A 25,571-nucleotide genomic window follows, 5' to 3' on the forward strand; every position below is an offset into this window, starting at 1 on the left:
AAGGGAATTACTGATAGGAAAATTTAGGGACAACTATAGTTCTGTTGCTTGCCTTTGAAGAAGAATTTCTAACTTGGCCCTTCAGCTGATCGAAACGATATGAATATTTAAACATAAAATGTTGAAGCCAGTGGTGAATTAATATGCAGCACCATTTTCTCTGGTATTTAGGACCAACACCATTTGGAGGAACAGGAAGACCAACAACTTCAGAGACCACCATCAGTGGTGGGTATTGTTCTTCTCATCAGCATGTTAAGTTAATTTTCTGTGATTCGTGTATTAATATTATGTAATATTTCCTCTGCTACATAGCGCCAACACCAACTACTGTGACAGGTGTAATAGCCGCTTCAGAGACTGGCATTACGGGTGAGTAGAGCTCATTCTTGTCATGAAAAGATAATGAAGTGTTTGTTGATACAATGTCATTAATGATATTCTTGCCTGAAAAGAAATGCCTTTTGCAGGCAACTTGCTCCAGCAACTGTTATGGAGGTTAACTGCTAGATTTTGAGAATTGAATTAGTGATAAGAGATTTTGGGTATAATTTTTTTTCTGTTTCTTACCTTTCGAGTATCATCTCTAACTTGCTCCTTCAACTGATGTAAATTTAGTGTACATTTTCTAGGAAAGCGATGCAACCAGTAGTGAATTAATATGCTTTATCATTTTCTCTGGTATTTAGGGCCAACACCATTTGGAGGAACAGAAAGACCAATCTTTTCAGAGAGCACCATCAATGGTGAGTATTGTTCTTCTCCTCATCTGCATGTTAAATTAAGTGATTGCAACGTGTGCATTATTATCCTGTAACATTTCCTCTGCTATATGAAATGTAATCTTTGCTTGTAAACATCCGCTCATCCTTGTCATGAAAAGATAATGAATCATTTATTGACACCATGTCATTATGATATTCTTGCTTGAAAAGCAAATGCCTTTTGTAGGCAACTTGTTCCAGCAACTGCTCTGGAGGTTAATCGCTAGATTTTGAGAAATGAATTAGTGATAAGAGATTTTGGGTATAATTATTTTTCTGTTTCTTACCTTTGTAGTATCATCTCTAGCTTGCTCCTTCAACTGATGTAAATTTAGTGTACATTTTCTAGGAAAGTGATGCAACGAGTAGTGAATTAATATATTGTAAGATTTTCTCTGGTATTTAGGGCCAACACCATTTGGTGGAAGAGGAAGACCAAGAATTTCAGGGACCACCATCAGTGGTGAGTATTGTTCTTCTCCTCATGAGCGTGTTAAGTTTAATTTCTGCGATTTGTGTGTTAGTATGCTGAAATATTTCCTCTGCTACATGAAATATAATCTTTCCTTGTAAACAAATGCTCATTCTTGTCAACAAAAGACAATGAAGTGTTTGTTGACACTCTGTCATTCATGATATTCTTGCTTGAAAAGCAAATGCCTTTTGCAGGCAACTTGCTCCAGCACCTGCTCTGGAGTTTAACTGCTAGATTTTGAGAATTGAATTAGTGATAAGAGATTTTGGGTATAACTATTTTTCTGTTTCCTACCATTCTAATATCATCTGTAATGTGCTCCTTCAACTGATGTAAATTCAGTGTACATTATGTAGGAAAGCGATGCAGCCAGCAGGGAATTAACATGCTGTACCATTTTCTCTGGTATTTAGGGCCAAAACCATTTGGAGGAACAGGAAGACCAACAACTTCAGAGACCATCATCAGTGGTGGTGAGAATTGTTCTTCTCCTCATCAGCATGTTAAGTTAATTTTGTGTGATTCGTATATTAATATTCTGTAATATTTCCTCTGCTACATAGTGCCAACACTAACGACAGTGACAGGTGCACTTTCCACTTCAGAGACCAGCATTTCTGGTGAGTAGAGATTATTTCAATTCATTAGGTGAAATTATTTCAGAGGGATTTGTGATTTAGCGCTCTGCAATATCATCTCTGCCTCATAGGACCAACTGTAGATACAGGGACAGGCATTGCCATAGTTTCAGAAACCAGGATTGGTGGTGAGGACATGGTTTCTCATTGTCATATAAAGTTTGCCCTGCCAACCATTGGCAGTCAGGGAAGTATGCTGAAATATTTCCTCTGCTACATTAAGTGTAATCTTTCCTTGTAAACAATCGCTCATTCTTGTCGACAAAAGACAATGAATTGTTTGTTGACATTTGTTGACACCATATTCTTAACCAAAAAGCAAATGCCTTTTGCAGGCAATTTGCTCCAGCAACTGCTCTATAGATTAACTGCTAGATTTTGAGAATTGAATTAGTGATAAGCGATTTTGGGTATAACTATTTTTCTGTTTCTTACCTTTCTAGTATCATCTCTAACATGTTCCTTCAACTGAAGTAAATTCAGTGTACATTATGTAGGAAAGCGATGCAGCCAGCAGTGAATTAATATGCTTTACCATTTTCTCTCGTATTTAGGGCCAACACCATTTGGAGGAACAGGGAGACCAACAACTTCAGAGACTACCATCAGTGGTGGTGAGAATTGTTCTTCTCCTCATCAGAATGTTAAGTTAATGTTGTGAGATTCGTGTATTAACATTCTGTTATATTTCCTCTGCTACATAGTGCGAACACTAACGACAGTGACAGGTGTACTTCCTGCTTCAGAGACCAGCATTTCTGGTGAGTAGAGCTAATTTCATTTGATTAGGTGAAATTATTTCAGAGCGATTTGTGATTTAGCGCTCTGCATTATGATCTCTGCTGCATAGGACCAACCCAAGCTACAGGGACAGGTTTTGCAATGGTTTCAGAAACCAGGATTACTGGTGAGCACATGTTTTCTCATTGCCATGTGAAGCTAGCCCTGCCAACTGCAGGCAGTCAAGGGTCTTGATGTTTTTGCAAAATTGAAGTTGATGATATGTTGAGTGCAATCACATGGAAATGTCTAAATGAGTGCCAAATGAGTTGTTCCACAGTATTATTGGTAACGTTCTTACTTCATAAATGTGCTTCTTTATTCTTTGTTCTGGCAGTGGTTTCTGAAGGTAAAATTGTCAAATGATAATAAATTGTTAACGCTTTGTGTAAGCTTAGGTTCAACTTTTATGCCACATTTTACAAAATGTGAGCACAAGTACCTTGTACCTTTACTTACCTCACTGCTTATCAATGCATATTTGTTTTGTGATTAAAAGACGTGTTGATTAAAGAGGTATGAGAATTGTGATTGTTGCCACTTATAGTTGATATCTGGCATTGTCAAGTATTTCTTTTGGTCGAGGACGGAGCAATTAAGTAAGCTTGTTGAATTGATTGGAGTCAGTCCGTTGGATGAGTGATTGTGTTATTGGCAGTATCTTTGAATTAGCAAGCGATACGGATAATGAAGACGGCCCAAAACTTTTTGAGAAATGGAGGAACTGGGGCCTGATAATTCCATTTATTTTTTCAAAGCAAATATTGAAATTGAAAATTTGCGATTATTTGCTTTTTTGCATTTGTAGTTTGAAGAACTATCAGGTTGCTGTTATTAATTTTAGAGACCTAAATGCATTTATTTGAATGAATGATGATAGCAGAAGACATCAGGTTATCTGATGAGTAGAGAAATGCTTGTCTGTCCTGAGGCCAAGAGGATGTGCTTAAAAGCATCTCCATTGATGAACTGGAAAATGTAAGGATTCTTTTGGGGTGATTTTGGGCAATGATGAGGCTTCCATGTGAAATATGTTTTTGAAAAGACAGAGAACATTATTTTCTCAAAATGGAATACAGCAAGGTTTCCATTAGCAAATAATTGGTGAAGTGGTGATGAGAAGTGCCATGTGCTGAGTGGGATTTTTAAATTGCGCCCTTGAAGTTGTTAGAAATATCCATCAGTTTGAAATCTTTCACATTAAATCTTGACTGTTAAGAAGTGCTCAATGTCGTGAAGAAAAGCAAATGAAGCATTTGCTGACACCATGTCATTGAAGATATCATTGCCTGAAAATTAAGTGTCTTTTATCGACAATTTGGTCAAGGAATTGCTCTGGAAGTTTAACTCTATCTGATGGGAAGGGAACTGCTGCTAGGCTATGTTGTATATAATTATTGTTCTACTCCTTCTCTTTGTAGAAGTAATTGTAAGTTGCTCCTTCCCAAGCTGAACTAGATGATGCGAATATCTCAACATTATCTCAGAAGCCGATGCAGCCAGTAGTGAATTAATAATCTGTGCCATTTCCTCTGGCATATAGGGCCAAAGCCATTTGGAGGAACAGGAAGACCAAGAACTTCAGAGATCACCATCAGTGGTGAGTACTGTTCTTCTCCTCATCAGCATGTTAAGTTAAATTCCTCTAATTCGTATATAGGTATTCTGTAATATTTCCTCTGCTACGTTAAATATAATCTTCCCTAGTAAACAACCGCTCATTCTTGTCAACAAAAGATAATGAAGCGTTTGTTGACCCCATGTCATTAATGATATTCTAGCCGGAAAAGCAAATGCATTTTGCAGGCAACATGCTCCAGCACCTGCTCTGGAGGTTAACCGCTAGATTTTGAGAATTGAATTGGTGATAGGAGATCTTGGGTATAATTATTTTTCAGTTTCTTACCTTTGTAGTATCATCTCGAGCTTGCTCCTTCAACTGATGTAAATTTAGTGTACATTTTCTAGGAAAGCGATGCCGCCAGGAATGAATTAATGTATTGTCCCATTTTCTCTGGTATTTAGGGCCAACACCTTTTGGTGGAAGAGGAAGACCAAGAACTTCAGAGACCACCATCAGTGGTGAGTATGGTTCTTCTCCTCATCAGCATGTTAAGTTAAATTTCTGCGAATTGTGTATTAGTATGCTGAAATATTTCCTCTGCTACCTTAAATATGATCTTTCCTTGTAAACAATCGCTCATTCTTGTCAACAAAAGATAATGAAGCATTTGTTGACACCATGTCATTGAAGATATCATTGCCTGTAAATTAAGTGCCTCTTATCGGCAACTTTGTCCAGGAATTGCTCTGGAAGTTAACCTCTACCTTATGGGAAGGGAATTGCTGCTAGGCTGTTGTATATAATTATTGTTCTGTTCCTATCTTTGTAGAAGTAATTGTAAGTTGCTCCTTCAACTGAACTAGATGATGCGAATATCTCAACATTATCTCAGAAGGCGATGCAGCCAGTAGTGAATTAATAATGTGCCATTTCCTCTGGCATTTAGGGCCAACGCCATTTGGAGGAACAGGAAGACCAAGAACTTCAGAGACCACCATCAGTGGTGAGTATGGTTCTTCTCCTCATCAGCATGTTAAGTTAAATTTCTGTGATTCGGTTATAAGTATTCTGTAATATTTCCTCTGCTATGTTAAATATAATCTTTCCTTGTAAACAACTGCTCATTCTCGTCAACACAAGATTATGAAGCATTTATTGACACTCTGTCATTAATGATATTCTTGGCGGAAAAGCAAATGCCTTTTGCAGGCAACTTGCTCCAGCACCTGCTCTGGAGGTTAACCGCTAGATTTTGAGAATTGAATTGCTGATAGGAGATTTTGGGAATAATTATTTTTCTGTTTCTTACTTCTGTAGTATCATCTCTAGCTTGCTCCTTCAACTGATGTAAATTTAGTGTACATTTTCTAGGAAAGCAATGCAGCCAGGAGTGAATTAATATATTGTATCATTTTCTCTGGTATTTAGGGCCAACACCATTTGGTGGAACTGGAAGACCAAGAACTTCAGAGACCACCATCAGTGGTGAGTATTGTTCTCCTCCTAATCAGCGTGTTAAGTAAAATTTCTGCGATTTTTGTATTAGTATGCTGAAATATTTCCTCTGCTACATTAAGTGTAATCTTTCCTTGTAAACAATCGCTCATTCTTGTCGATAAAAGACAATGAATTGTTTGTTGACATTTGTTGACACCATTGTCTTGCCTAAAAAGCAAAAGCCTTTTGCAGGCAATTTGCTCCAGCAACTGCTCTGTAGATTAACTGCTAGATTTTGAGAATTGAATTAGTGATAAGCGATTTTGGGTATAACTATTTTTCTGTTTCTTACCTTTCTAGTATCATCTCTAACATGTTCCTTCAACTGAAGTAAATTCAGTGTACATTATGTAGGAAAGCGATGCAGCCAGCAGTGAATTAATATGCTTTACCATTTTCTCTGGTATTTAGGGCCAACACCATTTGGAGGAACAGGGAGAGCAACAACTTCAGAGACCACCATCAGTGGTGGAGAGAATTGTTCTTCTCCTCATCAGAATGTTAAGTTAATGTTGTGAGATTCGTGTATTAATATTCTGTTATATTTCCTCTGCTACATAGTGCCAACACTAATGACAGTGACAGGTGTACTTCCTGCTTCAGAGACCAGCATTTCTGGTGAGTAGAGTTAATTTCATTTGATTAGGTGAAATTATTTCAGAGCGATTTGTGATTTAGCGCTCTGCAATATGATCTCTGCTGCATAGGACCAACCCAAGCTACAGGGACAGGTTTTGCAATGGTTTCAGAAATTAGGATTACTGGTGAGCACGTTTTCTCATTGCCATGTGAAGCTTGCCCTGCCAACTGCAGGCAGTCAAGGGTCTTGATGTTTTTGCAAAATTGAAGTTGATGATATGTTGAGTGCAATCACATGGAAATGTCTAAATGAGTGCCAAATGAGTTGTTCCACAGTATTATTGGTAATGTTCTTACTTCATAAATGTGCCTCTTTATGCGTTTTTCTGGCAGTGGTTTCTGAAGGTAAAATTGTCAAATGATAATAAATTGTTAACGCTTTGTGTAAGCTTAGGTTCAATTTTTACGCCACATTTTACAAAATGTGAGCACAAACACCTTGTCCCTTTACTTACCACACTGCTTATTGATGCATTTTTGTTTTGTGATTAAAAGACGTGTTGATTAAAGAGGTATGAGAATTGTGATTGTAGCCAGTTATAGTTGATATCTGGCATTGTCAAGTATTTCTTTTGGTCGAGGACGGAGCAGTTAAGTAAGCTTGTTGAATTGATGGGAGTCAGTCGGCTGTGTCATTGTTGGATGAGTGGCAGTGTTGTTGGCAGTATCTTTGAATTAGCAAGCGATACGGATAATGAAGACGGCCCAAAATGTTTTGAGAAATGTGGGAACTGGGCCTGGCAATTCCATTTGTGTATTCGAAGCAAATATTCAAATTGAAAATTTGTGATTATTTGCATTTTTGCATTTGTAGATTGAAGAACTATCAGGTTACTGTTATTAATTTTAGAGACCTAAATGCATTTATTTGAACCAATGATGATAGCAGAAGACATCAGGTTATCTGATGAGTAGAGAAATGCTTGTCTGTCCTGAGTCCAAGAGAAAATGCTTAAAAGAATCTCAATTGATGAACTGGAAAATGAAAGGATTCTTTTGGGGTGATTTTGCGCAGTGATGAGGTTTCCATGTGAAATATGTTTTTGGAAAGACAGAGAACATTATTTTCTCAAAATGGAATACAGCAAGGTTTCCATTAGCAAATAATTGGTGAAGTAGTGATGAGAAGTGCCATGTGCTGAATTGGATTTTTAAATTGCGCCCCTGAAGTTGTTAGAAATATCAATCAGTTTGAAATCATGCCAATTAATTTTGCCTGTTAAGAAGCGCTCAATCTCGTGAAGAAAAGCAAATGAAGCATTTGCTGACACCATGTCATTGAAGATATCATTGCCTGTAAATTAAGTGCCTCTTATCGGCAACTTTGTCCAGGAATTGCTCTGGAAGTTAACCTCTACCTTATTGGAAGGGAATTGCTGCTAGGCTGTTGTATATAATTATTGTTCTATTCCTTATCTTTGTAGAATTAATTGTAAGTTGCTCCTTCAACTGAACCAGATGATGTGAATATCTCAAAATTATCTCAGAAGGCGATGCAGCCAGTAGTGAATTAATAATCTGCCATTTCCTCTGGCATTTAGGGCCAACGCCATTTGGAGGAGCAGGAAGACCAAGAACTTCAGAGACCACCTTCAGTGGTGCGTATTGTTCTTCTCCTCATCAGCATGTTAAGTTAAATTTCTGTGATTCGGGTATAAGTATTCTGTAATATTTCCTCTGCTACGTTAAATATAATCTTTCCTTGTAAACAACTGTTCATTCTTGTCAACAAAAGATTATGAAGCGTTTGTTGGCACTCTGTCATTCATGATATTCTTGGCGGAAAAGCAAATGCCTTTTGCAAGCAACTTGCTCCAGCACCTGCTCTGGAGGTTAACTGCTAGATTTGGAGAATTGAATTAGTGATAGGAGATTTTGGGAATAATTATTTTTCAGTTTCTTACCTTTGTAGTATCATCTCTAGCTTGCTCCTTCAACTGATGCAAATTTAGTGTACATTTTCTAGCAAAGCGATGCAGCCAGTAGTGATTTAATATATTGTACCATTTTCTCCGGTATTTAGGGCCAACACCATTTGGTGGAACTGGAAGACCAAGAACTTCAGAGACCACCATCAGTGGTGAGTATTGTTCTACTCCTTATCAGCGTGTTAAGTTCAATTTCTGCGATTTGTGTATTAGTATGCTGAAATATTTCCTCTGCTACCTTAAATATGATCTTTCCTTGTAAACAATTGTTCATCCTTGTCGACAAAAGATAATGAAGCGTTTGTTGAGAACGTGTCATTGAAGATATCATTGCCTGAAAATTAAGTGCCTCTTATCGGCTACTTTGTCCAGGAATTGCTCTGGAAGTTAACCTCTACCTTATGGGAAGGGAATTGATGCTAGGCTTTGTTGTATATAATTATTGTTCTGTTCCTATCTTTGTAGAAGGAATTGTAAGTTACTCCTTCAACTGAACTAGATGATGCGAATATCTCAACATTATCTCAGAAGCCGATGCAGCCAGTAGTGAATTAATAATCTGCCATTTCCTCTGGCATTTAGGGCCAACGCCAGTTGGTAGAACTGGAAGGCCAAGAACTTCAGCGACCACCATCAGTGGTGAGTATTGTTCTTCTCCTCATCAGCATGTTAAGTAAAATTTCTGCGATTCGGGTATAAGTATTCTGTAATATTTCCTCTGCTACATTAAGTATAATCTTTCCTTGTAAACAATCGCTTATTCTTGTCAACAGAAGACAATGAATTGTTTGTTGACACCATGTCATTCATGATATTGTTGCCTGAAAAGCAAATGCCCTTTGCAGGCAATTTTCTCCAGCAACTGCTCTGGGGTTTAACTGCTAGATTTTGAGAATTGAATTAGTGATAGGAGATTTTGGGTATAACTATTTTTCTGTTTCTTACCTTTCTAGTGTCATCTCTAACATGTTCCTTCAACTGAAGTAAATTCAGTGAACATTATGTAGGAAAGCGATGCAGCCAGCAGTGAATTAATATGCTTTATGATTTTCTCTGGTATTTAGGGCCAACACCATTTGGAGGAACAGGGAGAGCAACAAATTCAGAGACCACCATCAGTGGTGGTGAGAATTGTTCTTCTCCTCATCAGCATGTTAAGTTAATGTTGTGCGATTCGTTTATTAATATTCTTTAATATTTCCTCTGCTACATAGTGCGAACACTAACGACAGTGACAGGTGTACTTCCTGCTTCAGAGACCAGCATTTCTGGTGAGTAGAGCTAATTTCATTTGATTAGGTGAAATTATTTCAGAGCGATTTGTGATTTAGCGCTCTGCATTATGATCTCTGCTGCATAGGACCAACCCAAGCTACAGGGACAGGATTTGCAATGGTTTCAGAAACCCGATTACTGGTGAGCACATGTTTTCTCATTGCCATGTGAAGTTTGCCCTGCCAACTGCAGGCAGTCAAGTGTCTTGATCGTTTTTGCAAAATTGAAGTTGATGATATGTTGAGTCCAATCACATGGAAATGTATAAATGAATGCCAGATGAGGTGTTCCATAGAATCATTGGTAATGTTCTTACTTCATAAATGTGCCTCTTTATGCTTTTTTCTGGCAGTGGTTTCTGATGGTAAAATTGTCAAATGATAATAAATTGTTAACGCTTTGTGTAAGCTTAGGTTCAATTTTTATGCCACATTTTACAAAATGTGAGCACAAACACCTTGTCCCTTTACTTACCTCACTGCTTATTGATGCATTTTTGTTTTGTGATCAAAACACGTGTTGATTAAAGAGGTATGAGAATTGTGATTGTAGCCAGTTATAGTTGATATCTGGCATTGTCAAGTATTTCTTTTGGTCGAGGACGGAGCAGTTAAGTAAGCTTGTTGAATTGATGGGAGTCAGTCGGCTGTGTCATTGTTGGATGAGTGGCAGTGTTGTTGGCAGTATCTTTGAATTAGCAAGCGATACGGATAATGAAGACGGCCCAAAATGTTTTGAGAAATGTGGGAACTGGGGCCTGGCAATTCCATTTGTGTATTCGAAGCAAATATTCAAATTGAAAATTTGTGATTATTTGCATTTTTGCATTTGTAGTTTGAAGAACTATCAGGTTACTGTTATTAATTTTAGAGACCTAAATGCATTTATTTGAACCAATGATGATAGCAGAAGACATCTGGTTATCTGATGAGTAGAGAAATGCTTGTCTGTCCTGAGGCCAAGAGAAAGTGCTTAAAAGTATCTCAATTGATGAACTGGAAAATGAAAGGATTCTTTTGGGGTGATTTTGCGCAGTTATGAGGTTTCCATGTGAAATATGTTATTGGAAAGATAGAGATTTTATTTTCTCAAAATGGAATACAGCAAGGTTTCTATTGGCAAATAATTGGTGAAGTAGTGATGAGAAGTGCCATGTGCTGAGTTGGATTTTTAAATTGTGCCCCTGAAGTTGTTAGAAATATCAATCAGTTTGAAATCATGCCAATTAATTTTGCCTGTTAAGAAGCGCTCAATCTCGTGAAGAAAAGCAAATGAAGCATTTGCTGACACCATGTCATTGAAGATATCATTGCCTGTAAATTAAGTGCCTCTTATCGGCAACTTTGTCCAGGAATTGCTCTGGAAGTTAACCTCTACCTTATTGGAAGGGAATTGCTGCTAGGCTGTTGTATATAATCATTGTTCTATTCCTTATTTTGTAGAAGTAATTGTAAGTTGCTCCTTCAACTGAACTAGATGATGCGAATATCTCAACAATATCTCAGAAGCCGATGCAGCCAGTAGTGAATTAATAATCTGCCATTTCCTCTGGCATTTAGGGCCAACACCATTTGGTGGAACTGGAAGGCCAAGAACTTCAGAGACCACCATCAGTGGTGAGTATTGTTCTTCTCCTCATCAGCATGTTAAGTAAAATTTCTGCGATTCGGGTATAAGTATTCTGTAATATTTCCTCTGCTACATTAAGTATAATCTTTCCTTGTAAACAATCGCTCATTCTTGTCAACAAAAGACAATGAATTGTTTGTTGACACCAAGTCATTCATGATATTCTTGCCTGAAAAGCAAATGCCTTTTGCAGGCAATTTGCTCCAGCAACTGCTCTGGGGTTTAACTGCTAGATTTTGAGAATTGAATTAGTGATAGGAGATTTTGGGTATAAATATTTTTCTGTTTCTTACCTTTCTAGTGTCATCTCTAACATGTTCCTTCAACTGAAGTAAATTCAGTGTACATTATGTAGGAAAGCGATGCAGCCAGCAGTGAATTAATATGCTTTATGATTTTCTCTGGTATTTAGGGCCAACACCATTTGGAGGAACAGGGAGACCAACAACTTCAGAGACTACCGTCAGTGGTGGTGAGAATTGTTCTTCTCCTCATCAGCATGTGAAGTTAATGTTGTGCGATTCGTGTATTAATATTCTTTAATATTTCCTCTGCTACATAGTGCGAACACTAACGACAGTGACAGGTGTACTTCCTGCTTCAGAGACCAGCATTTCTGGTGAGTAGAGCTAATTTCATTTGATTAGGTGAAATTATTTCAGAGCGATTTGTGATTTAGCGCTCTGCATTATGATCTCTGCTGCATAGGACCAACCATAGCTACAGGGACAGGATTTGCAATGGTTTCAGAAACCAGGATTACTGGTGAGCACATGTTTTCTCATTGCCATGTGAAGTTTGCCCTGCCAACTGCAGGCAGTCAAGGCTCTTGATGTTTTTGCAAAATTGAAGTTGATGATATGTTGAGTGCAATTACATGGAAATGTCTAAATGAGTGCCAAATGAGTTGTTCCACAGTATTATTGGTAATGTACTTACTTCATAAATGTGCTTCTTTATGCTTTGTACTGGCAGTGGTTTCTGATGGTACAATTGTCAAATGATAATAAATTGTTAACGCTTTTTGTAAGCTTAGGTTCAACTTTTATGCCACATTTTACAAAATGTGAGCACAAGCACCTTGTCCCTTTACTTACCTCACTGTTTATTGATGCATATTTGTTTTGTGATTAAAGGACGTGTTGATTAAAGAGGTATGAGAATTGTGATTGTAGCCAGTTATAGTTGATATCTGGCATTGTCAAGTATTTCTTTCGGTCGAGGATGGAGCAGTTAAGTAAGCTTGTTGAATTGATGGGAGTCAGTCCGCTGTGTCATTGTTGGATGAGTGATTGTGTGATTGGCAGTATCTTTGAATTAGCAAGTGATACGGATAATGAAGACGGCGCAAAACTTTTTGAGAAATGGAGGAACTGGGGCCTGACAATTGCATTTGTTTTTTGAGGCATATATTGAAATTGATAATTTGCGATTATTTGCTTTTTTGCATTTGTAGTTTGAAGAACTATCAGGTTGCTGTTATTAATTTTAGAGACCTAAATGCATTTATTTGAATGAATGATGATAGCAGAAGACATGAGGTTATCTGATGAGTAGAGAAATGCTTGTCTGTCCTGAGGCCAAGAGGATGTGCTTAAAAGCATCACCATTGTTGAACTGGAAAATGAAAGGATTCTTTTGGGGTGATTTTGGGAATGATGAGGCTTCCATGTGAAATATGTTTGTGGAAAGACAGAGAACATTATTTTCTGAAAATGGAATACAGCAAGGTTTCCTTTAGCAAATAATTGGTGAAGTGGTGATGAGAAGTGCCATGTGCTGAGTGGGATTTTTAAATTGCGCCCCTGAAGTTGTTAGAAATATCAATGTTTGAAATCTTTCAAATTAATTGTGCCTGTTAAGAAGCGCTCAATCTTGTGAAGAAAAGCAAATGAAGCATTTGTTGACACCATGTCATTGAAGATATCATTGCTTGAAAATTAAGTGCCTTTTATCGGCAACTTTGTCCAGGAATTGCTCTGGAAGTTATCCTCTACCTTATTGGAAGGGAATTGCTGCTAGGCTTTGTTGTATATAATTATTGTTCTATTCCTTATCTTTGTAGAAGTAATTGTATGTCGCTCCTTCAACTGAACTAGATGATGCGAATATCTCAACATTATCTCAGAAGCCGATGCAGCCAGTAGTGAATTAATAATCTGCCATTTCCTCTGGAATTTAGGGCCAACGCCATTTGGAGGAACAGGAAGACCAAGAACTTCAGAGACCACCATCAGTGGTGAGTATTGTTCTTCTCCTCATCAGCATGTTAAGTTAAATTTCTTTGATTCGGTTATAAGTATTCTGTAATATTTCCTCTGCTACGTTAAATATAATCTTTCCTTGTAAACAACTGCTCATTCTTGTCAACAAAAGATTATGAAGCGTTTGTTGACACCCTGTCATTAATGATATTCTTGGCGGAAAAGCAAATGCCTTTTGCAGGCAACTTGCTCCAGCACCTGCTCTGGAGGTTAACCACTAGATTTTGAGAATTGAATTGGTGATAGGAGATTTTGTGAATAATTATTTTTCAGTTTCTTACCTTTGTAGTATCATCTCTAGCTTGCCCCTTCAACTGATGTAAATTCAGTGTACATTTTCTAGGAAAGCAATGCAGCCAGTAGTGATTTAATATATTGTACCATTTTCTCTGGTATTTAGGGCCAACACCATTTGGTGGAACTGGAAGACCAAGAACTTCAGAGACCACCATCAATGGTGAGTATTGTCCTTCTCCTCATCAGAACGTTAAGTAAAATTTCTGCGATTCGATTATAAGTATTCTGTAATATTTCCTCTGCTACATTATGTATAATCTTTCCTTGTAAACAAGCGCTCGTTCTTGTCAACAAAAGACAATGAATTGTTTGTTGACATTTGTTGACACCATGTCATTCATGATATTCTTGCCTGAAAAGCAAATGCCTTTTGCAGGCAATTTACTCCAGCAACTGCTCTGGGGTTTAACTGCTAGATTTTGAGAATTGAATTAGTGATAGGAGATTTTGGGTATAACTATTTTTCTGTTTCTTACCTTTCTAGTGTCATCTCTAACATGTTCCTTCAACTGAAGTAAATTCAGTGTACATTATGTAGGAAAGCGATGCAGCCAGCAGTGAATTAATATGCTTTATGATTTTCTCTGGTATTTAGGGCCAACACCATTTGGAGGAACAGGGAGACCAACAACTTCAGAGACTACCGTCAGTGGTGGTGAGAATTGTTCTTCTCCTCATCAGCATGTGAAGTTAATGTTGTGCGATTCGTGTATTAATATTCTTTAATATTTCCTCTGTTACATAGTGCGAACACTAACGACAGTGACAGGTGTACTTCCTGCTTCAGAGACCAGCATTTCTGGTGAGTAGAGCTAATTTCATTTGATTAGGTGAAATTATTTCAGAGCGATTTGTGATTTAGCGCTCTGCAATATGATCTCTGCTGCATAGGACCAACCATAGCTACAGGGACAGGATTTGCAATGGTTTCAGAAACCAGGATTACTGGTGAGCACATGTTTTCTCATTGCCATGTGAAGTTTGCCCTGCCAACTGCAGGCAGTCAAGGCTCTTGATGTTTTTGCAAAATTGAAGTTGATGATATGTTGAGTGCAATTACATGGAAATGTCTAAATGAGTGCCAAATGAGTTGTTCCACAGTATTATTGGTAATGTACTTACTTCATAAATGTGCTTCTTTATGCTTTGTACTGGCAGTGGTTTCTGATGGTACAATTGTCAAATGATAATAAATTGTTAACGCTTTTTGTAAGCTTAGGTTCAACTTTTATGCCACATTTTACAAAATGTGAGCACAAGCACCTTGTCCCTTTACTTACCTCACTGTTTATTGATGCATATTTGTTTTGTGATTAAAGGACGTGTTGATTAAAGAGGTATGAGAATTGTGATTGTAGCCAGTTATAGTTGATATCTGGCATTGTCAAGTATTTCTTTCGGTCGAGGATGGAGCAGTTAAGTAAGCTTGTTGAATTGATGGGAGTCAGTCCGCTGTGTCATTGTTGGATGAGTGATTGTGTGATTGGCAGTATCTTTGAATTAGCAAGTGATACGGATAATGAAGACGGCGCAAAACTTTTTGAGAAATGGAGGAACTGGGGCCTGACAATTGCATTTGTTTTTTGAGGCATATATTGAAATTGATAATTTGCGATTATTTGCTTTTTTGCATTTGTAGTTTGAAGAACTATCAGGTTGCTGTTATTAATTTTAGAGACCTAAATGCATTTATTTGAATGAATGATGATAGCAGAAGACATGAGGTTATCTGATGAGTAGAGAAATGCTTGTCTGTCCTGAGGCCAAGAGGATGTGCTTAAAAGCATCACCATTGTTGAACTGGAAAATGAAAGGATTCTTTTGGGGTGATTTTGGGAATGATGAGGCTTCCATGTGAAATATGTTTGTGGAAAGACAGAGAACATTATTTTCTGAAAATGGAATACAGCAAGGTTTCCTTTAGCAAATAATTGGTGAAGTGGTGATGAGAAGTGCCATGTGCTGAGTGGGATTTTTAAATTGCGCCCCTGAAGTTGTTAGAAATATCAATCAGTTTGAAATCTTTCAAATTAATTGTGCCTGTTAAGAAGCGCTCAATCTTGTGAAGAAAAGCAAATGAAGCATTTGTTGACACCATGTCATTGAAGATATCATTGCTTGAAAATTAATTGCCTTTTATCGGCAACTTTGTCCAGGAATTGCTCTGGAAGTTATCCTCTACCTTATTGGAAGGGAATTGCTGCTAGGCTTTGTTGTATATAATTATTGTTCTATTCCTTATCTTTGTAGAAGTAATTGTATGTCGCTCCTTCAACTGAACTAGATGATGCGAATATCTCAACATTATCTCAGAAGCCTGATGCAGCCAGTAGTGAATTAATAATCTGCCATTTCCTCTGGAATTTAGGGCCAACGCCATTTGGAGGAACAGGAAGACCAAGAACTTCAGAGACCACCATCAGTGGTGAGTATGGCTCTTCTCCTCATCAGCATGTTAAGTTAAATTTCTTTGATTCGGTTATAAGTATTCTGTAATATTTCCTCTGCTACGTTAAATATAATCTTTCCTTGTAAACAACTGCTCATTCTTGTCAACAAAAGATTATGAAGCGTTTGTTGACACCCTGTCATTAATGATATTCTTGGCGGAAAAGCAAATGCCTTTTGCAGGCAACTTGCTCCAGCACCTGCTCTGGAGGTTAACCACTAGATTTTGAGAATTGAATTGGTGATAGGAGATTTTGTGAATAATTATTTTTCAGTTTCTTACCTTTGTAGTATCATCTCTAGCTTGCCCCTTCAACTGATGTAAATTCAGTGTACATTTTCTAGGAAAGCAATGCAGCCAGTAGTGATTTAATATATTGTACCATTTTCTCTGGTATTTAGGGCCAACACCATTTGGTGGAACTGGAAGACCAAGAACTTCAGAGACCACCATCAATGGTGAGTATTGTCCTTCTCCTCATCAGAACGTTAAGTAAAATTTCTGCGATTCGATTATAAGTATTCTGTAATATTTCCTCTGCTACATTATGTATAATCTTTCCTTGTAAACAAGCGCTCGTTCTTGTCAACAAAAGACAATGAATTGTTTGTTGACATTTGTTGACACCATGTCATTCATGATATTCTTGCCTGAAAAGCAAATGCCTTTTGCAGGCAATTTACTCCAGCAACTGCTCTGGGGTTTAACTGCTAGATTTTGAGAATTGAATTAGTGATAGGAGATTTTGGGTATAACTATTTTTCTGTTTCTTACCTTTCTAGTGTCATCTCTAACATGTTCCTTCAACTGAAGTAAATTCAGTGTACATTATGTAGGAAAGCGATGCAGCCAGCAGTGAATTAATATGCTTTATGATTTTCTCTGGTATTTAGGGCCAACACCATTTGGAGGAACAGGGAGACCAACAACTTCAGAGACTACCGTCAGTGGTGGTGAGAATTGTTCTTCTCCTCATCAGCATGTGAAGTTAATGTTGTGCGATTCGTGTATTAATATTCTTTAATATTTCCTCTGTTACATAGTGCGAACACTAACGACAGTGACAGGTGTACTTCCTGCTTCAGAGACCAGCATTTCTGGTGAGTAGAGCTAATTTCATTTGATTAGGTGAAATTATTTCAGAGCGATTTGTGATTTAGCGCTCTGCAATATGATCTCTGCTGCATAGGACCAACCATAGCTACAGGGACAGGATTTGCAATGGTTTCAGAAACCAGGATTACTGGTGAGCACATGTTTTCTCATTGCCACGTGAAGTTTGCCCTGCCAACTGCAGGCAGTCAAGGCTCTTGATGTTTTTGCAAAATTGAAGTTGATGATATGTTGAGTGCAATCACATGGAAATGTCTAAATGAGTGCCAAATGAGTTGTTCCACAGTATTATTGGTAATGTACTTACTTCATAAATGTGCTTCTTTATGCTTTGTACTGGCAGTGGTTTCTGATGGTACAATTGTCAAATGATAATAAATTGTTAACGCTTTTTGTAAGCTTAGGTTCAACTTTTATGCCACATTTTACAAAATGTGAGCACAAGCACCTTGTCCCTTTACTTACCTCACTGTTTATTGATGCATATTTGTTTTGTGATTAAAGGACGTGTTGATTAAAGAGGTATGAGAATTGTGATTGTAGCCAGTTATAGTTGATATCTGGCATTGTCAAGTATTTCTTTCGGTCGAGGATGGAGCAGTTAAGTAAGCTTGTTGAATTGATGGGAGTCAGTCCGCTGTGTCATTGTTGGATGAGTGATTGTGTGATTGGCAGTATCTTTGAATTAGCAAGTGATACGGATAATGAAGACGGCGCAAAACTTTTTGAGAAATGGAGGAACTGGGGCCTGACAATTGCATTTGTTTTTTGAGGTATATATTGAAATTGAAAATTTGCGATTATTTGCTTTTTTGCATTTGTAGTTTGAAGAACTATCAGGTTGCTGTTATTAATTTTAGAGACCTAAATGCATTTATTTGAATGAATGATGATAGCAGAAGACATGAGGTTATCTGATGAGTAGAGAAATGCTTGTCTGTCCTGAGGCCAAGAGGATGTGCTTAAAAGCATCATCATTGTTGAACTGGAAAATGAAAGGATTCTTTTGGGGTGATTTTGGGAATGATGAGGCTTCCATGTGAAATATGTTTGTGGAAAGACAGAGAACATTATTTTCTGAAAATGGAATACAGCAAGGTTTCCTTTAGCAAATAATTGGTGAAGTGGTGATGAGAAGTGCCATGTGCTGAGTGGGATTTTTAAATTGCGCCCCTGAAGTTGTTAGAAATATCAATCAGTTTGAAATCTTTCAAATTAATTGTGCCTGTTAAGAAGCGCTCAATCTTGTGAAGAAAAGCAAATGATGCATTTGCTGACACCATGTCATTGAAGATATCATTGCCTGAACATTAATTGCCTTTTATCGGCAACATTGTCCAGGAATTGCTCTGGAAGTTATCCTCTACCTTATTGGAAGGGAATTGCTGCTAGGCTTTGTTTTATATAATTATTGTTCTGTTCCTATCTTTGTAGAAGTAATTGTATGTCGCTCCTTCAACTGAACTAGATGATGCGAATATCTCAACATTATCTCAGAAGCTGATGCAGCCAGTAGTGAATTAATAATCTGCCGTTTCCTCTGGCATTTAGGGCCAACGCCATTTGGAGGAACAGGAAGACCAAGAACTTCAGAGACCACCATCAGTGGTGAGTATGGCTCTTCTCCTCATCAGCATGTTAAGTCAAATTTCTTTGATTCGGTTATAAGTATTCTGTAATATTTCCTCTGCTACGTTAAATATAATCTTTCCTTGTAAACAACTGCTCATTCTTGTCAACAAAAGATTATGAAGCGTTTGTTGACACCCTGTCATTAATGATATTCTTGGCGGAAAAGCAAATGCCTTTTGCAGGCAACTTGCTCCAGCACCTGCTCTGGAGGTTAACCACTAGATTTTGAGAATTGAATTGGTGATAGGAGATTTTGTGAATAATTATTTTTCAGTTTCTTACCTTTGTAGTATCATCTCTAGCTTGCCCCTTCAACTGATGTAAATTCAGTGTACATTTTCTAGGAAAGCAATGCAGCCAGTAGTGATTTAATATATTGTACCATTTTCTCTGGTATTTAGGGCCAACACCATTTGGTGGAACTGGAAGACCAAGAACTTCAGAGACCACCATCAATGGTGAGTATTGTCCTTCTCCTCATCAGAACGTTAAGTAAAATTTCTGCGATTCGATTATAAGTATTCTGTAATATTTCCTCTGCTACATTATGTATAATCTTTCCTTGTAAACAAGCGCTCGTTCTTGTCAACAAAAGACAATGAATTGTTTGTTGACATTTGTTGACACCATGTCATTCATGATATTCTTGCCTGAAAAGCAAATGCCTTTTGCAGGCAATTTACTCCAGCAACTGCTCTGGGGTTTAACTGCTAGATTTTGAGAATTGAATTAGTGATAGGAGATTTTGGGTATAACTATTTTTCTGTTTCTTACCTTTCTAGTGTCATCTCTAACATGTTCCTTCAACTGAAGTAAATTCAGTGTACATTATGTAGGAAAGCGATGCAGCCAGCAGTGAATTAATATGCTTTATGATTTTCTCTGGTATTTAGGGCCAACACCATTTGGAGGAACAGGGAGACCAACAACTTCAGAGACTACCGTCAGTGGTGGTGAGAATTGTTCTTCTCCTCATCAGCATGTGAAGTTAATGTTGTGCGATTCGTGTATTAATATTCTTTAATATTTTCTCTGTTACATAGTGCGAACACTAACGACAGTGACAGGTGTACTTCCTGCTTCAGAGACCAGCATTTCTGGTGAGTAGAGCTAATTTCATTTGATTAGATGAAATTATTTCAGAGCGATTTGTGATTTAGCGCTCTGCAATATGATCTCTGCTGCATAGGACCAACCATAGCTACAGGGACAGGATTTGCAATGGTTTCAGAAACCAGGATTACTGGTGAGCACATGTTTTCTCATTGCCACGTGAAGTTTGCCCGGCCAACTGCAGGCAGTCAAGGCTCTTGATGTTTTTGCAAAATTGAAGTTGATGATATGTTGAGTGCAATCACATGGAAATGTCTAAATGAGTGCCAAATGAGTTGTTCCACAGTATTATTGGTAATGTACTTACTTCATAAATGTGCTTCTTTATGCTTTGTACTGGCAGTGGTTTCTGATGGTACAATTGTCAAATGATAATAAATTGTTAACGCTTTTTGTAAGCTTAGGTTCAACTTTTATGCCACATTTTACAAAATGTGAGCACAAGCACCTTGTCCCTTTACTTACCTCACTGTTTATTGATGCATATTTGTTTTGTGATTAAAGGACGTGTTGATTAAAGAGGTATGAGAATTGTGATTGTAGCCAGTTATAGTTGATATCTGGCATTGTCAAGTATTTCTTTCGGTCGAGGATGGAGCAGTTAAGTAAGCTTGTTGAATTGATGGGAGTCAGTCCGCTGTGTCATTGTTGGATGAGTGATTGTGTGATTGGCAGTATCTTTGAATTAGCAAGTGATACGGATAATGAAGACGGCGCAAAACTTTTTGAGAAATGGAGGAACTGGGGCCTGACAATTGCATTTGTTTTTTGAGGTATATATTGAAATTGAAAATTTGCGATTATTTGCTTTTTTGCATTTGTAGTTTGAAGAACTATCAGGTTGCTGTTATTAATTTTAGAGACCTAAATGCATTTATTTGAATGAATGATGATAGCAGAAGACATGAGGTTATCTGATGAGTAGAGAAATGCTTGTCTGTCCTGAGGCCAAGAGGATGTGCTTAAAAGCATCACCATTGTTGAACTGGAAAATGAAAGGATTCTTTTGGGGTGATTTTGGGAATGATGAGGCTTCCATGTGAAATATGTTTGTGGAAAGACAGAGAACATTATTTTCTGAAAATGGAATACAGCAAGGTTTCCTTTAGCAAATAATTGGTGAAGTGGTGATGAGAAGTGCCATGTGCTGAGTGGGATTTTTAAATTGCGCCCCTGAAGTTGTTAGAAATATCAATCAGTTTGAAATCTTTCAAATTAATTGTGCCTGTTAAGAAGCGCTCAATCTTGTGAAGAAAAGCAAATGAAGCATTTGCTGACACCATGTCATTGAAGATATCATTGCCTGAACATTAATTGCCTTTTATCGGCAACATTGTCCAGGAATTGCTCTGGAAGTTATCCTCTACCTTATTGGAAGGGAATTGCTGCTAGGCTTTGTTTTATATAATTATTGTTCTGTTCCTATCTTTGTAGAAGTAATTGTATGTCGCTCCTTCAACTGAACTAGATGATGCGAATATCTCAACATTATCTCAGAAGCTGATGCAGCCAGTAGTGAATTAATAATCTGCCGTTTCCTCTGGCATTTAGGGCCAACGCCATTTGGAGGAACAGGAAGACCAAGAACTTCAGAGACCACCATCAGTGGTGAGTATGGCTCTTCTCCTCATCAGCATGTTAAGTCAAATTTCTTTGATTCGGTTATAAGTATTCTGTAATATTTCCTCTGCTACGTTAAATATAATCTTTCCTTGTAAACAACTGCTCATTCTTGTCAACAAAAGATTATGAAGCGTTTGTTGACACCCTGTCATTAATGATATTCTTGGCGGAAAAGCAAATGCCTTTTGCAGGCAACTTGCTCCAGCACCTGCTCTGGAGGTTAACCACTAGATTTTGAGAATTGAATTGGTGATAGGAGATTTTGTGAATAATTATTTTTCAGTTTCTTACCTTTGTAGTATCATCTCTAGCTTGCCCCTTCAACTGATGTAAATTCAGTGTACATTTTCTAGGAAAGCAATGCAGCCAGTAGTGATTTAATATATTGTACCATTTTCTCTGGTATTTAGGGCCAACACCATTTGGTGGAACTGGAAGACCAAGAACTTCAGAGACCACCATCAATGGTGAGTATTGTCCTTCTCCTCATCAGAACGTTAAGTAAAATTTCTGCGATTCGATTATAAGTATTCTGTAATATTTCCTCTGCTACATTATGTATAATCTTTCCTTGTAAACAATCGCTCGTTCTTGTCAACAAAAGACAATGAATTGTTTGTTGACATTTGTTGACACCATGTCATTCATGATATTCTTGCCTGAAAAGCAAATGCCTTTTGCAGGCAATTTACTCCAGCAACTGCTCTGGGGTTTAACTGCTAGATTTTGAGAATTGAATTAGTGATAGGAGATTTTGGGTATAACTATTTTTCTGTTTCTTACCTTTCTAGTGTCATCTCTAACATGTTCCTTCAACTGAAGTAAATTCAGTGTACATTATGTAGGAAAGCGATGCAGCCAGCAGTGAATTAATATGCTTTATGATTTTCTCTGGTATTTAGGGCCAACACCATTTGGAGGAACAGGGAGACCAACAACTTCAGAGACTACCGTCAGTGGTGGTGAGAATTGTTCTTCTCCTCATCAGCATGTGAAGTTAATGTTGTGCGATTCGTGTATTAATATTCTTTAATATTTTCTCTGTTACATAGTGCGAACACTAACGACAGTGACAGGTGTACTTCCTGCTTCAGAGACCAGCATTTCTGGTGAGTAGAGCTAATTTCATTTGATTAGATGAAATTATTTCAGAGCGATTTGTGATTTAGCGCTCTGCAATATGATCTCTGCTGCAAAGGACCAACCATAGCTACAGGGACAGGATTTGCAATGGTTTCAGAAACCAGGATTACTGGTGAGCACATGTTTTCTCATTGCCACGTGAAGTTTGCCCGGCCAACTGCAGGCAGTCAAGGCTCTTGATGTTTTTGCAAAATTGAAGTTGATGATATGTTGAGTGCAATCACATGGAAATGTCTAAATGAGTGCCAAATGAGTTGTTCCACAGTATTATTGGTAATGTACTTACTTCATAAATGTGCTTCTTTATGCTTTGTACTGGCAGTGGTTTCTGATGGTACAATTGTCAAATGATAATAAATTGTTAACGCTTTTTGTAAGCTTAGGTTCAACTTTTATGCCACATTTTACAAAATGTGAGCACAAGCACCTTGTCCCTTTACTTACCTCACTGTTTATTGATGCATATTTGTTTTGTGATTAAAGGACGTGTTGATTAAAGAGGTATGAGAATTGTGATTGTAGCCAGTTATAGTTGATATCTGGCATTGTCAAGTATTTCTTTCGGTCGAGGATGGAGCAGTTAAGTAAGCTTGTTGAATTGATGGGAGTCAGTCCGCTGTGTCATTGTTGGATGAGTGATTGTGTGATTGGCAGTATCTTTGAATTAGCAAGTGATACGGATAATGAAGACGGCGCAAAACTTTTTGAGAAATGGAGGAACTGGGGCCTGACAATTGCATTTGTTTTTTGAGGTATATATTGAAATTGAAAATTTGCGATTATTTGCTTTTTTGCATTTGTAGTTTGAAGAACTATCAGGTTGCTGTTATTAATTTTAGAGACCTAAATGCATTTATTTGAATGAATGATGATAGCAGAAGACATGAGGTTATCTGATGAGTAGAGAAATGCTTGTCTGTCCTGAGGCCAAGAGGATGTGCTTAAAAGCATCACCATTGTTGAACTGGAAAATGAAAGGATTCTTTTGGGGTGATTTTGGGAATGATGAGGCTTCCATGTGAAATATGTTTGTGGAAAGACAGAGAACATTATTTTCTGAAAATGGAATACAGCAAGGTTTCCTTTAGCAAATAATTGGTGAAGTGGTGATGAGAAGTGCCATGTGCTGAGTGGGATTTTTAAATTGCGCCCCTGAAGTTGTTAGAAATATCAATCAGTTTGAAATCTTTCAAATTAATTGTGCCTGTTAAGAAGCGCTCAATCTTGTGAAGAAAAGCAAATGAAGCATTTGCTGACACCATGTCATTGAAGATATCATTGCCTGAACATTAATTGCCTTTTATCGGCAACATTGTCCAGGAATTGCTCTGGAAGTTATCCTCTACCTTATTGGAAGGGAATTGCTGCTAGGCTTTGTTTTATATAATTATTGTTCTGTTCCTATCTTTGTAGAAGTAATTGTATGTCGCTCCTTCAACTGAACTAGATGATGCGAATATCTCAACATTATCTCAGAAGCTGATGCAGCCAGTAGTGAATTAATAATCTGCCGTTTCCTCTGGCATTTAGGGCCAACGCCATTTGGAGGAACAGGAAGACCAAGAACTTCAGAGACCACCATCAGTGGTGAGTATGGCTCTTCTCCTCATCAGCATGTTAAGTCAAATTTCTTTGATTCGGTTATAAGTATTCTGTAATATTTCCTCTGCTACGTTAAATATAATCTTTCCTTGTAAACAACTGCTCATTCTTGTCAACAAAAGATTATGAAGCGTTTGTTGACACCCTGTCATTAATGATATTCTTGGCGGAAAAGCAAATGCCTTTTGCAGGCAACTTGCTCCAGCACCTGCTCTGGAGGTTAACCACTAGATTTTGAGAATTGAATTGGTGATAGGAGATTTTGTGAATAATTATTTTTCAGTTTCTTACCTTTGTAGTATCATCTCTAGCTTGCCCCTTCAACTGATGTAAATTCAGTGTACATTTTCTAGGAAAGCAATGCAGCCAGTAGTGATTTAATATATTGTACCATTTTCTCTGGTATTTAGGGCCAACACCATTTGGTGGAACTGGAAGACCAAGAACTTCAGAGACCACCATCAATGGTGAGTATTGTCCTTCTCCTCATCAGAACGTTAAGTAAAATTTCTGCGATTCGATTATAAGTATTCTGTAATATTTCCTCTGCTACATTATGTATAATCTTTCCTTGTAAACAAGCGCTCGTTCTTGTCAACAAAAGACAATGAATTGTTTGTTGACATTTGTTGACACCATGTCATTCATGATATTCTTGCCTGAAAAGCAAATGCCTTTTGCAGGCAATTTACTCCAGCAACTGCTCTGGGGTTTAACTGCTAGATTTTGAGAATTGAATTAGTGATAGGAGATTTTGGGTATAACTATTTTTCTGTTTCTTACCTTTCTAGTGTCATCTCTAACATGTTCCTTCAACTGAAGTAAATTCAGTGTACATTATGTAGGAAAGCGATGCAGCCAGCAGTGAATTAATATGCTTTATGATTTTCTCTGGTATTTAGGGCCAACACCATTTGGAGGAACAGGGAGACCAACAACTTCAGAGACTACCGTCAGTGGTGGTGAGAATTGTTCTTCTCCTCATCAGCATGTGAAGTTAATGTTGTGCGATTCGTGTATTAATATTCTTTAATATTTCCTCTGTTACATAGTGCGAACACTAACGACAGTGACAGGTGTACTTCCTGCTTCAGAGACCAGCATTTCTGGTGAGTAGAGCTAATTTCATTTGATTAGGTGAAATTA

General features: G+C 37.6%; 1 protein-coding gene across 1 annotated transcript in view; it reads left to right on the forward strand.

Annotated features, from left to right (window-relative positions):
- Window positions 1-25,571, forward strand: part of LOC121286119 (mucin-19-like) — a 199,089-nt gene that overhangs the window by 36,589 nt on the left and 136,929 nt on the right. Inside the window, exons 8-45 of the mRNA XM_041203108.1 lie at window positions 172-228; window positions 316-372; window positions 690-746; window positions 1,803-1,859; window positions 2,432-2,491; window positions 2,582-2,638; window positions 4,201-4,257; window positions 4,683-4,739; window positions 5,168-5,224; window positions 5,650-5,706; window positions 6,280-6,336; window positions 7,899-7,955; window positions 8,381-8,437; window positions 8,868-8,924; window positions 9,500-9,556; window positions 11,120-11,176; window positions 11,602-11,661; window positions 11,752-11,808; window positions 13,372-13,428; window positions 13,854-13,910; window positions 14,346-14,405; window positions 14,496-14,552; window positions 16,119-16,175; window positions 16,601-16,657; window positions 17,093-17,152; window positions 17,243-17,299; window positions 18,864-18,920; window positions 19,346-19,402; window positions 19,838-19,897; window positions 19,988-20,044; window positions 21,609-21,665; window positions 22,091-22,147; window positions 22,583-22,642; window positions 22,733-22,789; window positions 24,354-24,410; window positions 24,836-24,892; window positions 25,328-25,387; window positions 25,478-25,534. Coding sequence (XP_041059042.1) covers window positions 172-228; window positions 316-372; window positions 690-746; window positions 1,803-1,859; window positions 2,432-2,491; window positions 2,582-2,638; window positions 4,201-4,257; window positions 4,683-4,739; window positions 5,168-5,224; window positions 5,650-5,706; window positions 6,280-6,336; window positions 7,899-7,955; window positions 8,381-8,437; window positions 8,868-8,924; window positions 9,500-9,556; window positions 11,120-11,176; window positions 11,602-11,661; window positions 11,752-11,808; window positions 13,372-13,428; window positions 13,854-13,910; window positions 14,346-14,405; window positions 14,496-14,552; window positions 16,119-16,175; window positions 16,601-16,657; window positions 17,093-17,152; window positions 17,243-17,299; window positions 18,864-18,920; window positions 19,346-19,402; window positions 19,838-19,897; window positions 19,988-20,044; window positions 21,609-21,665; window positions 22,091-22,147; window positions 22,583-22,642; window positions 22,733-22,789; window positions 24,354-24,410; window positions 24,836-24,892; window positions 25,328-25,387; window positions 25,478-25,534 — 2,187 coding nt within the window. The remainder of the gene's footprint in view (window positions 1-171; window positions 229-315; window positions 373-689; window positions 747-1,802; window positions 1,860-2,431; window positions 2,492-2,581; window positions 2,639-4,200; window positions 4,258-4,682; window positions 4,740-5,167; window positions 5,225-5,649; window positions 5,707-6,279; window positions 6,337-7,898; window positions 7,956-8,380; window positions 8,438-8,867; window positions 8,925-9,499; window positions 9,557-11,119; window positions 11,177-11,601; window positions 11,662-11,751; window positions 11,809-13,371; window positions 13,429-13,853; window positions 13,911-14,345; window positions 14,406-14,495; window positions 14,553-16,118; window positions 16,176-16,600; window positions 16,658-17,092; window positions 17,153-17,242; window positions 17,300-18,863; window positions 18,921-19,345; window positions 19,403-19,837; window positions 19,898-19,987; window positions 20,045-21,608; window positions 21,666-22,090; window positions 22,148-22,582; window positions 22,643-22,732; window positions 22,790-24,353; window positions 24,411-24,835; window positions 24,893-25,327; window positions 25,388-25,477; window positions 25,535-25,571) is intronic.

The sequence above is a fragment of the Carcharodon carcharias genome, chromosome 13 (assembly GCF_017639515.1).
Source record: "Carcharodon carcharias isolate sCarCar2 chromosome 13, sCarCar2.pri, whole genome shotgun sequence".
NCBI lineage: Eukaryota > Metazoa > Chordata > Chondrichthyes > Lamniformes > Lamnidae > Carcharodon > Carcharodon carcharias.